The following is a 16,044-nucleotide window of genomic DNA, read 5'->3' as shown; positions in this document are numbered from 1 at the left end:
TTCGTGGTATGTAGGATTGTGATCCGGAGTTGTGATGAGACTGAAACTGCTCTGATTTTTAACATTCAATATAAGGATATTCTATACATTAGTGACATCACTGGTAGGGGCGGGACTTGCAGGCTTCACATTAAGAAAGGGAAATTACTCCAAAAAGACCACAAAACGATATCACTTACCACATAATCCTGACATAATACAATATTTTCCTGATCATTTCATTCGCTCCTTCAAATTTGTGATGTGGTTATGTGGCCTGTACAGCTGCAGACATATTTTCTTCGTGTGTGTGTGTGTGTGTGTGTGTGCTTTAATACAGCTGCAGAAAGTAATAGAAGTAAAATAATCTAATCCCGGGGAGACCTCAAAGAATTCGCTGCTGAACTGCCCTGTAGTTCTGCCTGTGTCTGTATTAATTTCGAATAATACCTAATAAATATATATTGGTTTGAAAACTTATCTCGGTGCAGATAGTGCAACATTGCACGTAGATATTGATTTTGGTCCCTTAGTTACTTTGGAGTTAAAAGTTTGAAAATCTCTATAAAATGCTACGACAGTGGTGAGCATCAAATCTCGCTTGATTGGCTATGAGTGGGTAAAAAAACAAATAACAGAGAACAAGTAACGAGAACATTTCAATGAAAAAAAGAAAAACGGAAGAAATGATAAACATGTTTTACTTGATTTTTAACTGCAGAAAAAATAGAAAAGGGAAAGCAATATTTAATGGGATCTCACAACAGAGTGACGCCGAGTCAACTTATCTAAATGAATATTGATTAACAGGTGGCTTTATTAAATTTGGATATATGTCCGAAAAATATATATGGATGGACAGAAGCAGTAGGGGTAGAATCTGCTAAGTCAAAAGGACTAGAGTTAAGAAACTGGGTGCAAGACCTTTTTTTTAAAGAGTTTGGGACATTCATCTGGTTAATTACCATATGTATAGGAAAGGGAGAAATTCATCTCATTAACTGTATCTAATGAACGAAAGGGCAGTCATCTGAGCTGCATATTGTGGAAAGGGGGATTTAAATATTTATTTACTGTGTGTGTAGTAATAATTAAATGAACCATCCTCTTTCTACCTATACGTGAATAACGAGATACTACTCCTCCCTCTCCTGTGTATACAGAGAACAGTTAAGGAGATGGATGCTCCTCCTCCTCTGTATATCGTGAATAGCTGTTCAGATGCACTTTGCTTTCTCTTCTATACATAAAACGAATATATAATAAAATAATTCCCACCCTCTCCCAATCATAGTTAATGAGACGTATCTCTCTTGCTCTCCTACACATAGGACGTGCATTCCAAAATCTCTCCGGCGTAGTGAATAATTAGATACGTGCCTTGCCCTCTCCTACACATAGAGTGAACAGTTTATACGATATCCCCTCCCTCTCCTGTACATGGTAAGTAGTTAATCTCCGCCCTATCCTACACATACCGTGAGTGGCTAATAAGTTCCCAGTGCCTCCCACTCTTGCATATACTGTGAACAATTAATAAAATGCATTTTCCTCCCATTTCCCCATGCATGAAGTCAATGGTTAATAACATGCACCAGTATTTTGCTCTTATATTTAGAGTAAAGCGTCAATGAAATAAATGTACGCCGTCGCCTCTCCTGCAAATAAAGTAACTTATCTGGGCTAAACGTCCCTCCTCTCCAATGTTTTTTTTACTATAGTGAATAGTTAGGGTGGATGCTCCTCCTTCACCTTAATAAAGTACGAACCCTTGCCTCTGCATACGATGATTAACCCCTGAAGTGACCGACGGTGCCTTTGCCTTGGAGACACTTACTTTCCTCTCACCTGCCGCAGCTGCCTGCCGCGTGTTGGCAGCTGGCTGGGAAGAGTGACGCGTGCGCACTGCGCTCGGAGGGCAGGGCTCTGGCGCACGAGCCGCATTTAGGAGGGCGCGCGCCGGCCGGGGCGGCTCAGATTGAAGCTGACAGTCGGGCAGCGCGGCGCGGCGCCAGTCAGTTCAGCTCAAAGCTCCACAGTACAAGCAACCGAGCAACTATGGCAGACACACACAGCCTTTACCTCCAAGGGATTGAAGACTCCACCACGCAGTTTTTGGAAATTTGGCGCCACTATGATAATGCTGGTAACTAGTTTTCTTTTCCAAATCAACGAATCCCTCCATATAGTATTGTTCGTTGTGCAAAGTGAATATTTTTAGTTTTCATGCTGTCTTGTTAAACAAATTATATTGACACTGTTTGAACAATAAATGCCAAACATAACTAGTTTAATTCCATTCGCATGCTATCAAAGCGTTGGAATAACTGAAATGCAAAATGTCAAATATTTGTTTTTCCATTATAAATGAAACCTGAATGCATAAAATGGGAAGTGAGTGGTACATCTAATCTGATTACGTACACGTAAAACTGATTTTAATTTTGTTGTAAGTGAAAGTGTAATTTATTATTTTAGGTCATGGTTATATTGAAGGAAGAGAACTGCAAAATTTCATTCAAGAACTTCAACAAGCTCGAAAAGCCACTGGCTTAGTAAGTGTTAAACGACCTTTAGGGCAATATATTTAGTAGAATAAACACATCGCGCAACACCAAATTATCCAGATGCATATCTGCAGATACACAATAAAAGGCTGCAAGGCTGATTACAATCAGGGTAATATTGCCAACTTTAGGTTTGCAAAGACATGATTGTCGCTGTGTTTGTGTTTGATAACGTAAATGCAATTTGTTTAGATTTTGTTTGGTTCCAAAGACTGGGCGCGTGGCCGCTTCTCGATGGTGGAAACCACGAAAGCCGAATAGCTGCAGAAATGTCCCCCTCTCAGAGCGACGGGACATACAATGATAACATTATTTTTTGACATTTACCTTTAGCTGCGTGCATTTTTCTGCTGTCTTTCTCTAATGTTTACACTGATGTGGAAACCAGAAATACCCAATTACTGCTGGTTGAACCAACCATCAGCTTAAACACCTCACATTGACCACATCTAAATTCTAACAAACTACTGTATCTCTACTTTAACAAAACTAATAGTGATATCTACTTCTTAGTGACAAAAATCACTGTCTAATCCTTTCTCTCTGGCTCCACATCAGGTAATTATTAGATAGTGTCGGCACTACCGAAACTCACAATAGAGTGTGGTTCAATGGTGATTAAAGTGATACCATTGTGAACAATTATAGATCAGAGATCATCCATCAGATTTTACTCACGGAGTGTGTTTCTCGGGTAGAGGCATCCACGAATTAAAGAATTGTAAATATTGAAAACAATTACATAAATTAATGAAATATTACTCTACATTTAGCGTGTAAATTTGAATTACAGCTAATAAAACCAAGATGTATGGCACCAATAGTAATGTAACCACCACAGGGGCAAAAAATTGGGCACTTGGTGCGCTACAGTTTCCTTGACTACAGACTCTTTTTTTGTAAAAGCAATAGTAATAAAAGGGACTCGGTTATTAATACTGACAATACCTGGTAAAGTCTCAATCGCGGCAATTATGTGTCATTGTTTAGTATTCGAAATAATTTGTCACTGATTTTGAACAGTATCTCTCCACTCTTCCACTCGGCACGCACCCAGTGAGTAAACAGCAGCGTTTTTATTAATGTTTTATGTTAATTTGATTATTTTCCGAACGGATTCTCATCATGTTAAATACTTCTGCTGGCGTGGGTCTGAGAGCGCACCTGGGCGCGACAGTGCAGCGACAGACACGAAATGGACAAGTTAATTAGAAACCAAAGCTTCAGATTTGATAAACAGAATGCAACCCCCATGGCAAATGCGATATAGCAGCATTAATGATTTAATGGCAACTTCCTTTAAAAGCTGTTGCGTATATACTTGTGCATCGCCCTCTTATCCGAACTTAATAGCATGAATGGAAAAGTTAACTAGTTGAAGTGATTTCTATTGTGTAATACAATCTATTGTTTTTGGTAATAATTAAGAAAACGTGTTTAATTGTTCTGGTATTTTCCAAATCTTTTTTCCATTCCACATCCTTGTTACCAAACTAAGCAAGCACGAGAACAATGTTTGTTTTATTTTATACACCCCCACATTGTATTCAAATATGTATAAAGAGTTATGGGGAGCGGGCAGGGAAGTGGAGCCGAGTCCATGATCAATCAGCCATGATCTTATTAAATGGCAGAGCAGGCTCAAGGGACCAAAAGGCCCACTCCTGCTCCTATTTCTTATGTTCACATGTTTCTTATGTTCTTATGTACTTTTCCTTTACAGAGACTAATAGTGTTGTGTAGACTGGTATACTGTTGGTATGTTTGGTAACATGACTAACATGATCAATCCGTAGGAATTATCTGACGGGATGAAAGCTTTGGTGGAGAAGTACGATCAGAGTGCTGATGGAAAGATAGAGCTGGCAGACGTAAGACTCTCCCACTTGCTTTAACTTTTATCACATTTATGCTGAAACTTTCAGAATAAATTAATGTGGAGAAAGTTTGATCTAATTGTTGCTTTAATAAACAGGTTGTTGCTTACTACTACTTGTTTTTTTTAATCCAAAGTTTAATACCAACATGGGATGAAGGGGTTGTCTTATGAGAAAAGGTTGAGCTGGTTGGGCCTGTACTCATTGGAGTTTAGTAGAATGAGAAGTGATCTTATTAAAAGATATAAGATTCTGAGGGGACTTGACAGGGTAGATGCTGAGGAGATGTTTCCCCTCGTGGGGGAATCTAGAACTAGGGGGCATAGTTTCAGAAAAGGAGGTCGTCCATTTAAGACGGAGATGAGGAGGAATTTCTTCTTTGAGGGTCATGAACCTTTGGAATTCTCTACCCCAGAGAGCTGTGGAAGCTGAGTCATTGAATATATTCAAGGCAGAGATAGACACATTGTTGAACTATAGGGGAGTCAAGAGTTATGGAGAACAGGCAGGAAAGTGGAGTTGAGGCCCAGATCAGATCAGCCATGAACGTATTGAATGGCGGAGCAGAGTCGGCCTACTCCTGCTCCTATTTATTATGCTCTTATGTAACAGTACAATATTGATATTCCTGTGAAATATATAAATTCTTTGTGATAACAATTTCATTTTCAAAACATTAAAGATCTTTAGATACATTCTCAATGAGATTCCATGTCAATTTCTATAGAGCTATTTGCATTTAAAACATTAAAAATAGCGCAACAAAATTCAAACAACTTGAAGCAACCAAGAGCAGTGGTGTGTAGATCCTAACAAATCCAATTTGCACTGTTTTACATTGTTATCCATGAATCCCAATCTCAAATACATTTTTAAATGTCATTAATAGCCAATTCAGAAATTTAAAGTCACATTCTTATTCTCAAACTTTGGCAATCTTGACTGTATGCTTAGGCTTGCAGTAAATAACACACATAAATATGCATTAAATAACACATCACAAGTTTAGAATACATAGGCATTATGGTTCAGTGAGTTAGTTTGGTAAGGAAACTAGCTTTTGCCTGCAGTCTCAGTTATGTTAAGTTTTTGGATCTTGGCTGTTTCATCAGCAGAAGCATTGAGCAGAAATGAAGCATTTCCCACAAAGAATGAAGAATAATTTAAGACCGAGTCACCTCAAGACAAAATGTCTGGCAGTTGGATACAGAACATTATTGGCAGAAGTCTAACAGCAGATCACTTATCTGTGCTTACAGACAGGGAATGGTATATTGCCATGGGAGCCATAAAGAGAATAAAATGAATTGAAACTGTCAGAAATAATAAGGGAAGAAATAATTATTAACACACAATAGCGTCAGATGGAAACAAACTTTATCCTCTGCAAGGTTGATGCTTGAAAATGCATTAAAATAGCCTGACATTATTATTGTAACGTATTTTCAAAATCCCAATTTTCAGTAAATGATTCACAATCTGAATCAAATGTCCAACTGGGATTTGCCCATAATGTTAAGAATGGTTGGAACAAAAATAATTATTTTATTCTGTATAGTTTCAATGAAATCTAAAAATAAATTTACTGACAATTTTTGCACCAATTTCATCAATTTCCTGACTTTAAATGAGATATTTCAAATCCATCTACTGTGACCTAGATTAATATTTATGTTTGAGGAGAAAAGGTCTCCTGTCTCCGTGGGCTACTGTTCTCAACGGAAATGAGTTTAGACAGTTGGAATCAAATACCAGTAGGCATGCATCTGTATCATGAACTAACCTCATTCTGCAGTAATTGGCATAAATTTAATAATTTGCAGCTAGGTGCCAAAAGGTGACCTTAGGAAATAATGTCATGTCATCCTTGTGCATCAAAAGGTGTGCTTGTGAGGTTCATAGATCAGATGTGTTGTCAGGACAATACTGAGCTCTACAGTACATGCAAGTCCTAACTAGCTAAATAAATTCTAGGGCATAAATCAGGATTATGATATATAGTAAACATTCTCAGTGTATTACATTGGTTATTTAAGGAGCTCCGGAGTTGATCTGTGCAATAGCAAACCTAGAAGTGGGAACATGCCTTTTCTCCGAATAATCTACCTGCACATTGATGAATATTTGAATATTTAAATTCTTGTGGCAACGGATAAAATTTGACTCATTTTTCAGATCGTACTAATGCAGGGTGGTTGAAAGCTGTACTAGAATGATTGGTTTTCATTCAGTAATGACAAGAAGGAGATACAAGGGAGTGGCAGTGTTATGGAATGCAACATGCTTTTGCTTAAACTATAGTTTTATATTTTTATCATTATGTCAATTGAAGGAATTAATTGGAAAACCAAGTGTTAATCTAATATATTTTTCTAGCTTGCTCAGATTCTACCTACAGAGGAAAACTTCTTCTTATTCTTCCGGCAACAATTAAAGTCAAGCACAGAGTTCATGGAGGTATCATTGTCCTTTCGCAGTGATTTTAAATAATTTTTATTCACACAGTAACTTTTCATAGCATCATATTTTAGAATGTCCTAGATGAGTGAAAGGTCCATATTGTATATACTTTCTAAAAATCTCCATAATATTATCATATTGTCTACATTAGTAAAAAAGTTTTGTTATGTCTGTTGAAGTGTCCAACTCATCCCCTATAAAATCTGTTTTGGAAGGAAGACTAGATTTTGCATGTACTAGAATGCACATTAAAACTAACATGGAATGATATAATATTTATAAAAAATGATGAGATAGAAAAATACAATAGATATTTTAAATTCTGATATACAAGCCACATCTGTGTGAACATCACTAGCGTATAGAAGTTATTAAAACATGTATGAAAATGTATAGCCTTAGTGTGCACCTTTGCCATAAATTAAACAATTTTATTCTTCTACTATGCACTTATTATACAAAGATTTCTATACTTTCCAGATGCATGCATACAGAAAATATCAGTTGGGAAATGATTTCTTCAAATCTACTATTCTTGTGGGGTTTGGATTTTTTATTGGTATCACCACCGAATATAAATAAAAATGTACAGCAAGTGCTCGAACAAACCGGGAGCATAGTTTTTGTACATAGTGATGGTTGCAATAACCTTGTACTCCATGGAACATCTTGCAGGATATGCAGAAAGAGCACATTATCATGGCGGCAACATTGGGGCAGAATTAGAAAATAATTTCAAGATGACATCAGCAAAGTATATTGGACAGAATACAGTCAGGATTTGCAGAGTATGCAGGCAACACACTTTGTTACTAAAATACATTATGCAATGCTATATCTTACAAGTCGTGTACTAACCTTGACCCCCAATGTTACATGCAAAACTCCAGTATGGAGTAGTGAAACTGGGTGATTTGCCTACAATATTTGGAGTCAAAGCAACACAGGCAACCTGAGATCCTTCCAGGAGATTCGTAAGGTGTGAAGGAGATGGATGAACAAAATTCGAAGGCATGTAACAAAAATGGAGTAGTAATATTCGGAGACTTTAATTACTCTAATGTAGGCTGGGAAAAGCATAATGCTAAGGGTAGGGAAGGAGAAAAATTTCTAATGTGCACAGGAGAACTTTCTCAATCAATATGTCTCCAGTCCAACAAGGAAAGAAGCAGTGTTGGATCTGGTTCTGGGAAATGAAGTAGGGAAGTGGAGTGTGTTACTGTCAGAGATCATCTAGCTAACAGTGACCACAACATAATTCGGTTTAAAGTAATTATGGAAAGACCAGAAAATATCAAAGGTAAAAATGCTCAACTGAGGAAAAGTTAATTGCAATGATTTAAGAAAGGACCCAGCACAGGTAGATTAGAAAAGATGATTTCAGGGTAAAGCAGTAACAGAGCAATGGAGAGCTTTCAGGGAAGAGATAGTTCAGATACAAACTCGGCATATTCCTTTAGAAGGGAAAAGGTAGAGCATCCAAAGCTAATGTGCCCTGAATGACTAAGGAAATAAAAGTTAAAATAATACAGAAAAGGAGGTTGTTATATATGTAAACTTATATTTACTCTGTACAGCCACCAGAGGGCTCATCCCTTGGAGTCCCACAGGATCCCATAATCCTTTGGGAGCATAGGTATTTAAGGAGGCCTCACAGGTTGGAGAGGCACTCTGGAGACCTACAATAAAAGACTAAGGTCACACTTCACTTTGAGCTCACGTGTTCAGTCTGACTCTGTCTCCATACATAACAACTGGCGACGAAATACAGATAAGCGAACCCAAAGATGCAGAGAATAGTGGGCATCCTGGAGAAATTCTCGGATGGGGATGATTGGGAAACTTTTGTGGAGCGACTCGACCAATACTTCATGGCCAGGTGGGGAAGAGAACGCTGCCAAACGAAGGGCGATCCTCCTCACCGTCTGTGGGGCACCAACGTATGGCCTCATGAAGAATCTGTTCACTCCAGCGAAATCCAGAGAAATCATACGATGATTTGTGCACACTGGTCCGAGAGCATTTGAGCCAGAAGGAAAGCATTCTGATGGCGAGGTACCGGTTCTACACCTACAAAAGGTCTGAAGGCCAGGAAGTGGCGAGTTATGTCGCCGAGCTTAGACGCCTTGCAGGACATTGCGAATTTCAAGGACATTTGGCATTGGCCATGAAACCATACTTCGCAAACTTTTGACTGTAGAGACCCCAACCTTGAGTAAAGCAATAGCAATAGCCCAGACGTTCATTGCCAATAGTGACAATACTAAGTGAATCTCGCACATGTGCTGCTACAAGTACTGTGAACAAAGTGATGTTGTTTTCGAATTGCAATGTACAGGGCAGGTCACACATGCCTGCAGTTGCACGCCAGCAGATGTCTCAAAGTCCACCATCAAGGGTGATGAATGCAGGGCCATTAACACCTTGTTGGCACTGTGGGGGTGATCATCATTTCCATTCATGCTGATTCAAAGGGTATGTTTGCAAGGGAACAATGGGACTCCTCCAAAGTATGTGCAGGCGAGCTGCTAATTCTGTTAAACCTGCAAAACACCATGTTGCAGAGGAGGACGGATCCATGGGGGATCACGACGAACCAGAGCCTCAGACCGAGGAGGTAGAGGTACATGGAGTGCACACATTCACCATGAATTAGACCCTGATAATGCTGAATTTTGAACTAAATGGACTCCCGGTGTCAATGGAACTGGACACAGGTGCGAGCCAGTCCACCATGGGCAAAAAGACTTTTGAAAGACTGTGGTGCAACAAGGCCTCAAGGCCAGTCTTAACTCCAATTCGTACAAAACTAAGAACTTATACAAAAGAACTGATTCCCGTAATTGGCAGTGCTACCATAAAGGTCTCCTACGATAGAGCGGTGCACAAGGTACCACTCTGGTTGGTACTGGGCGATGGTCCCACGCTGCTCGGCTTGAGCTGGCTGGGAAAGATACGCTGGAACTGGGACGATGTCCGAGCGCTATCGCCTGCTGATGACACTTTGTGTGCCCAGGTCTTAAACAAGTTCACTTTGCTGTTCGAACCAGGCATTGGGAAATTCCAAGGAGCAAAAGTGAAGATCCACCTAATTCCGGGGGTGCGACCCATCCATCACAAGGCACGAGCAGTACCATACATGATGAGAGAGAGGGTAGAGATCGAGCTAGACTGGCTGCAACAAGAGGGAATCATTTCACCAATCAAGTTCAATGAGTGGGCCAGCCCCATCATTCCTATCCTCAAGGGAGACGGCACCGTCAAAATCTGTGGCAATTACAAAGTAACTATGAATCGTTTCTCTCTGCAGGACCAATACCCACTACCAAAGGCCGCCGACCTCTTTTTGCAACGCTGGCGGGAGGAAAGACGTTCACGAAGCTGGATCTGACTTCAGCCTACATGACGCAGGAACTGGAGGAATCATCGAAGGGCCTCACCTGCATCAACACGCACAAAGGTCTTTTTATTTATAACAGATGCCCGTCTGGAATTCGATCAGCGGTGGCGATATTCCAGAGAAACATGGAAAGTTTACTGAAGTCAGTCCCGCACAACATGGTCTTCCAGGACGACATCTTGGTCACAGGTTGGAACACAAGCCGAGCATCTGCAGAACATGGAGGAGGTTCTTAGTCAACTAAACCGCGTGGGGCTCAGGTTAAAACACAGTGCGTTTTCCTGGTGCCTGAAGCGGAGTTCTTGGGAAGGAAGACTACGGCGGATGGCATCAGGCCCACCAACGTGAAGACGGAGGCGATCGAGAATGCACCAAGGCCACAGAACGTGGTGGAGCTGCAGTCGTTTCTGGGACTCCTGAACTACTTTGGTAACTTCCTACCAGGTCTCAGCACATTGTTAGAACCACTGCATGACTTACTGTGAAAAAGGAACGAATGGGTTGGGGGCAAAAGCCTAGAAAATGCCTTTGTAAAAGCGAGAAAATTGTTATGCTCAAACAAATTGCTTGTGTTGTATGATCCATGTAAGCGTTTGGTTCTAGCATGTGATGCGTCGTCATATGGCGTCGGGTGTGTATTGCAAAAAGCTAGTGATTTCAGGAAACTGCAACCGGTTGCTTATGCATCCAGGAGTCTGTCTAAGGCTGAGAGCTTACAGCATGATTGAGAAACAAGCGTTAGTGTGCGTCTATGGGGTATACATCAATACCTGTTTGGGCTAAAATTCGAATTGGAAACTGACCATAAGCCACTCATATCCCTGTTTTCCGAAAGTAAAGGGATAAATACAAACGCATTGGCCCACATCCAGAGATGGGCGCTCACGTTGTCCGCATACAACTACGCCATCCGCCACAAGCCAGGCACACAAAACGGCATCGATGCTCTTAGTAGGCTGCCATTGCTCACCACAGGGGTGGAAATGGTGCAGCGTGCAGATTTAGCCTTGGTTATGGAAGCATTTGAGAGTGAGCAATCACCCGTCACCGCCCGGCTGATCAAAGCCTGGATGAGCTAGGACCCCTTATTATCCCTAGTCAAAAGCTGCGTGGTTCACGGGAGCTGGTCCAGTGTCCCAGTGGAAATGCAGGAAGAGATAAAGCCGTTCCAGTGATGCAAAGATGAAATGTTTATACAGGCAGACTGCCCTTCTGTGGGGCAATCGTGTAGTGGTCCCCAAGAAGGGCAGAGACATCTTCATCAATGACCTCCACAGTACCTACCCTGGCATCGTAATGATGAAAGCGATAGCCAAATACCACGTGTGGTGGCCCGGTATCGATGCGGACTTAGAGTCCTGCGTTCACAGATGTAATACATGCTCACAGTTAAGCAATGTACCCAGGGAGGCGCCGCTAAGTTTATGGTCTTGGCCCTCCAAACCATGGTCTAGGGGTTCACATCGATTATGCAGGCCCGTTCTTTGGTAAAATGTTCCTTGTGGTTGCAGGTATGTACTCCAAGTGCATTGAATGTGAGAGAATTTTGGCTACCACGTCCGCTGCCACTACTGAGAGCCTGTGGGGCATGTTTGCCACACACGGCCTACCCGGTGTCCTGGTGAGCGACAACGGGCCATGTTTTTTCAGCGCTGAGTTCAAAGAATTCATGACCCGTAACGGGATCAAACATGTCACACCTGCCCCGTTTAAACCAGCGTCCAATGGTCGGGCAGAGAGAGCAGTGCAAACCATCAAGCAAGGCTTGAAGAGGGTAACTGAAGACTCGCTGCAGACTCGACTGCCCCGAGTCCTGCTTAACTACCGCATGAGACCCCACTCGCTCACTGAGATCCCACCTGCTGAACTACTCATGAAAAGAGCACTTAAGACAAAGCTCTCATTAGTTCACCCTGATCTACATGAACAGGTAGAGAGCAGGCGGCTTCAGCAAAGTACAAACCATGATAGCGCAAGTGTCACGCGAGATTGAAATCAATAATCCTGTATTTGTATTAAATTATGGACAAGGTCCCAAGTGGCTTCCCGGCACTGTCGTGGCCAAAGAGGGGAGCAGCGTGTTTCAGGTCAAACTTTCAAATGGACTCATTCACCGGAAACACTTGGACCAAATCAAACTCAGATTCACGGACTATCCTGAGTAACCCAACTTGGACCCTAACTTTTTCTGATTCCCCCAACGTGCACACCGGTGGCAACCGGCACCACGGTTGACCATGACGCAGAACCCATCATCCACAGCAGCCCAGCAGGACCCAACACATCAGGCAGCCCAGCAAGGCCAGCTGCACAGCAGCCCAGCAAGGCCCCAACAAATGATTCAACAACACCAGCTTTCACATCGAGACGATCAACCAGGGCAAGGAGGGCCCCAGATCGACTCACATTGTAAATAGTTACACTATTGACTTTGTGGGGGAGTGTTGTTATAAATGTAAACTTGTATTTACTCTGCACAGCCACCAGGAGGCTCATCCCCTGGAGTCCCAAGGGATCCCATAATCCCTTGGGAGCACAGGTATTTAAGGAGGCTTCACAGGTTGGAGAGGCACTCTGGAGACCTGCAATAAAAGACTAAGGTCACACTTTGAGCTCACGTGTTCAGTCTGACTCTTTCTCCATACATTGTCACAAATGTCAGGAACAAGATTCAGTCAATAACCAGGAAGATTATGGAAAGTACAGGAGGGAATTGAAAAAGGTAAGACAAGGAAAAGAGAAGTTATGAGAAAAAGATTAGCAGGCAACATTAAATTGAAGCCTAAAGCATTTGATAAACATATATGGCCGGAATTTTCTGAGGTAAGAGAGGGTGGGTTGGAGGCTTCGGGGGGAAGTGAAAGTTGTAACAATGTAAAACCCACCCACTTGCACCTTTCACTGGTGGATGGGGGGAGGCAGGCTGCCAACCTACTGTCAGGAGGCGGGTTGTCAATCTAAATTTTATAATGAGGACTGAATTCTCTACTTTAACCTGCCTTGTAGGCCTTACTGAAGGTGTCCAGAGATCCTAGGGCCTGTAATTTCTGCGGTCTGGAAGAGTCTGTGTTCCATGTTTGTGTCAGGTTGCAGCCCCTGTTCCAATATTTGAAGGGGCTGCTCCTTAAATTCTGGTTGCACTTTAGTCCCATGCTCCTAATCTTTGGGCATCCTGTGTGGAGGGAGCAGGCAGATCATAAGGCCTCCTCGTAGGACTGCTCCTGGGCATGGCCAAGGTGGCCATTAACCAGTCCAGGCAGCAGGCAGTCAAGGAGGTCATTCAGCCTGACTGCCTGCCTCTCTTCCATGATTACGTTCACGCCAGGGTGTCCCTGGAGATGGAGCACACAGTGTCCACCGGTACGCTTGTGGCCTTCTGCGAGAGGTGGGCACCGGAGGAACTGGCGTGCATCATCACCCCCGGCGACCAAATTTCAATTTGATTGATTTTTGTTCCAAAGTTTAGTTTGCTAATTTGTCGGTTCTAGTGTCCCTCTAGTAGGGGGGGTCACTTGATTTATTGTTTTACAAATATAGTTGTAGAGCTGTTGAACCGCAATTTTAGGTGGCAGGCGGATGAGAGGGCTGTGTTTGGCAAGGTGACCAGAGTCAGGGACCTACTGAATGGGAGAGGAACGGGTTGGATGGTGCCAGATGAGCTGGTGCGGCACATGTCCTGGGCCAATGTCTGGCTCACGGCCAAAGCTATCGAGTCGCTAAAAATGGCACTGGGCCCTGACTCTAGGTGTGTCGAGGAGGCTTAAACACATGGGGTGATCCCGTCCGAACTGACCCCCATCCGGACAGAAATCCTCATCGGTGCTAAGCCCCGACACCTAAAATGTGAGAGGATGCAGCCCCTCTTTCATTATTTGAAGGGGCTGCACCTTGATTTCTGGCTGCACTTCAGTCCCACACTCCTGATCTTTGGACACCAGGTGCGGAGGGGAGCGGGCAGGTCAGAAAGCCTCCTTGTAGGACTGCTCCTGGGCCTGGCCAAGGTGGCCATTAACAGGTCCAGGTAGAGGGCGGTCGAGGGGATCATTCAGCCCAACTACCTGCCTCTCCCATGGCTACATTCACACCAGGGTGTCCCTGGAGATGGAGCACGCAGTGTCCACTGGTACGCTCACGGCTTTCCGCAAGAGGTGGGCACTGGAGGGACTGGAGTGCATCATCTCAACAGGGAACAAAATTTTAATTTAATTTTGATGTGACTAGGTTCCCATTAATGTTTAATTGTTAATTCGAGGCTTTTGGTGCCCTAAAAAGAAGGGGGCACTTAATTTAAAGTTACTTTAAAATAGTTGTAGAGCTGTTGAACCGCGGTTTTAGGTGGCGGGCGGATGGGAGGGCTTTGTTTGGCAAGGTCACCAGAGTCAGGGACCTACTGGATGGCGGAGGAACGGTTTGGATGGCGCCAGATGAGCCGGCACAGCGCCTGTCCTAGACCAACATCCGGTTCATGGCCAAAGCCATTGAGTCGCTAAAAATGGCACTGGGCCCTGACTCCACTAGATGTGTCGAGGAGGCTCAAGCACGTGAGGCGATCCTGTCTGAAATGAGGTATATTAAAATAGTTGTCGAGTTTTTGAGTTGGGAGTGGCTTAGCCAATCATGTGATGTTCACAAGACTCAATAAAACTCCAGCCAGTTGGGTTTTGGGGATCCACGATTAGACAGATGGTTGTGAGCCTGGTGGATGAACTGGTAATGTGTAGCATGATTGTTAAACCTTTTGCTAATAAACCAATTTGTTCTTAATAGCAATGTGTTGCTATGAATTCTTAATCAAAGAACCCATGAAGCAAATACATTACACCAAGGAAAGCCAGCATGGATTTGTTAAAGGTAAATTATCATAGAATCATAGAAAAATAAGACACAGAAGGAGGCCATTCAGCCCATGTCTGTGCCAGTCGTAAAAGAGTTACCCAGCCTAATCCCACCTTCCAGCACTAGGTCTATAGCCCTGTAGGTTATGGCTCTTTAAGTGCACATCCAAGTACCTTTTAAATGTGATGAGTGTTTCTGCTTCTACCACCCTTTCAGCCTTTCAGAGTTCCAGACTCCCACCCCCCTCTGGGTGAAGAAATGTTTCCTCATCTCCCCTCTAATCCTTCTACCAACTACTTTAAATCTATGCCCTCTCTGCTAAGGAAAATAGGTCTTTCCTATCCACTCTAGGCCCCTCATCATTTTATACACCTCAATTAAATCTCCCCTCAACCTCCTCTGTTCCAAGGAAAACGACTTCAGCCTATCCAATAGTTCCTCATAGCTAAAGTTTTTCAGTCCTGGCAACATCCTCGTAAATCTCCTTTGCACCTTTTCTAGTGCAATCACATCCTTCCTGTAATATGGTGGCCAGAATTACATGCAATACTCAAGCTGTGGCCAAACTAATGTTGTATACAGTTCTAGCATAACTTCCTTGCTCTTATATTCTATGCCTCAGCTAATAAAGGAAAACATTCCGTATGCGTTTTTAACCACCTTATCGACCTGTCCTGCTACCTTTAAGGATCTGTGGACATATACTCCAAGGTCCCTCTGTTCCTCTACACCTCTCAGTATCCTCCCATTTATTATGTATTTCTTTGCCTTGTTGCTCCTCCCCAAATGCATTACCTCACACATTTCTGGATTGAATTCCATTTGCCACTTTTCTGCCCAAAGAACCAGTTCATCGATATCTTCCTGCAGTCTGGAGCTTTTCTCCTCACTGTCAACCATACGGCCAATTTTTGTATCATGTGCA

At 42.6% G+C, this 16,044-nt stretch overlaps 1 protein-coding gene across 1 annotated transcript in view; it reads left to right on the top strand.

The window, feature by feature from the left end:
- Window positions 1-2,037: 2,037 nt before the first annotated feature.
- calb1 (calbindin 1) overlaps window positions 2,038-16,044 on the top strand; it is a 121,360-nt gene continuing 107,353 nt past the window's right edge. The window contains exons 1-4 of the mRNA XM_070876205.1: window positions 2,038-2,125; window positions 2,458-2,534; window positions 4,343-4,417; window positions 6,800-6,880. Of these exons, the coding sequence (XP_070732306.1) occupies window positions 2,038-2,125; window positions 2,458-2,534; window positions 4,343-4,417; window positions 6,800-6,880 (321 nt within the window). The remainder of the gene's footprint in view (window positions 2,126-2,457; window positions 2,535-4,342; window positions 4,418-6,799; window positions 6,881-16,044) is intronic.

The sequence above is a fragment of the Pristiophorus japonicus genome, chromosome 1, assembly GCF_044704955.1.
Source record: "Pristiophorus japonicus isolate sPriJap1 chromosome 1, sPriJap1.hap1, whole genome shotgun sequence".
In the NCBI taxonomy this organism is placed as follows: Eukaryota; Metazoa; Chordata; class Chondrichthyes; family Pristiophoridae; genus Pristiophorus; species Pristiophorus japonicus.
The sequence above is the reverse complement of the archived record's forward strand: the minus strand, read 5'-3'. Positions and strand labels throughout refer to the sequence as shown.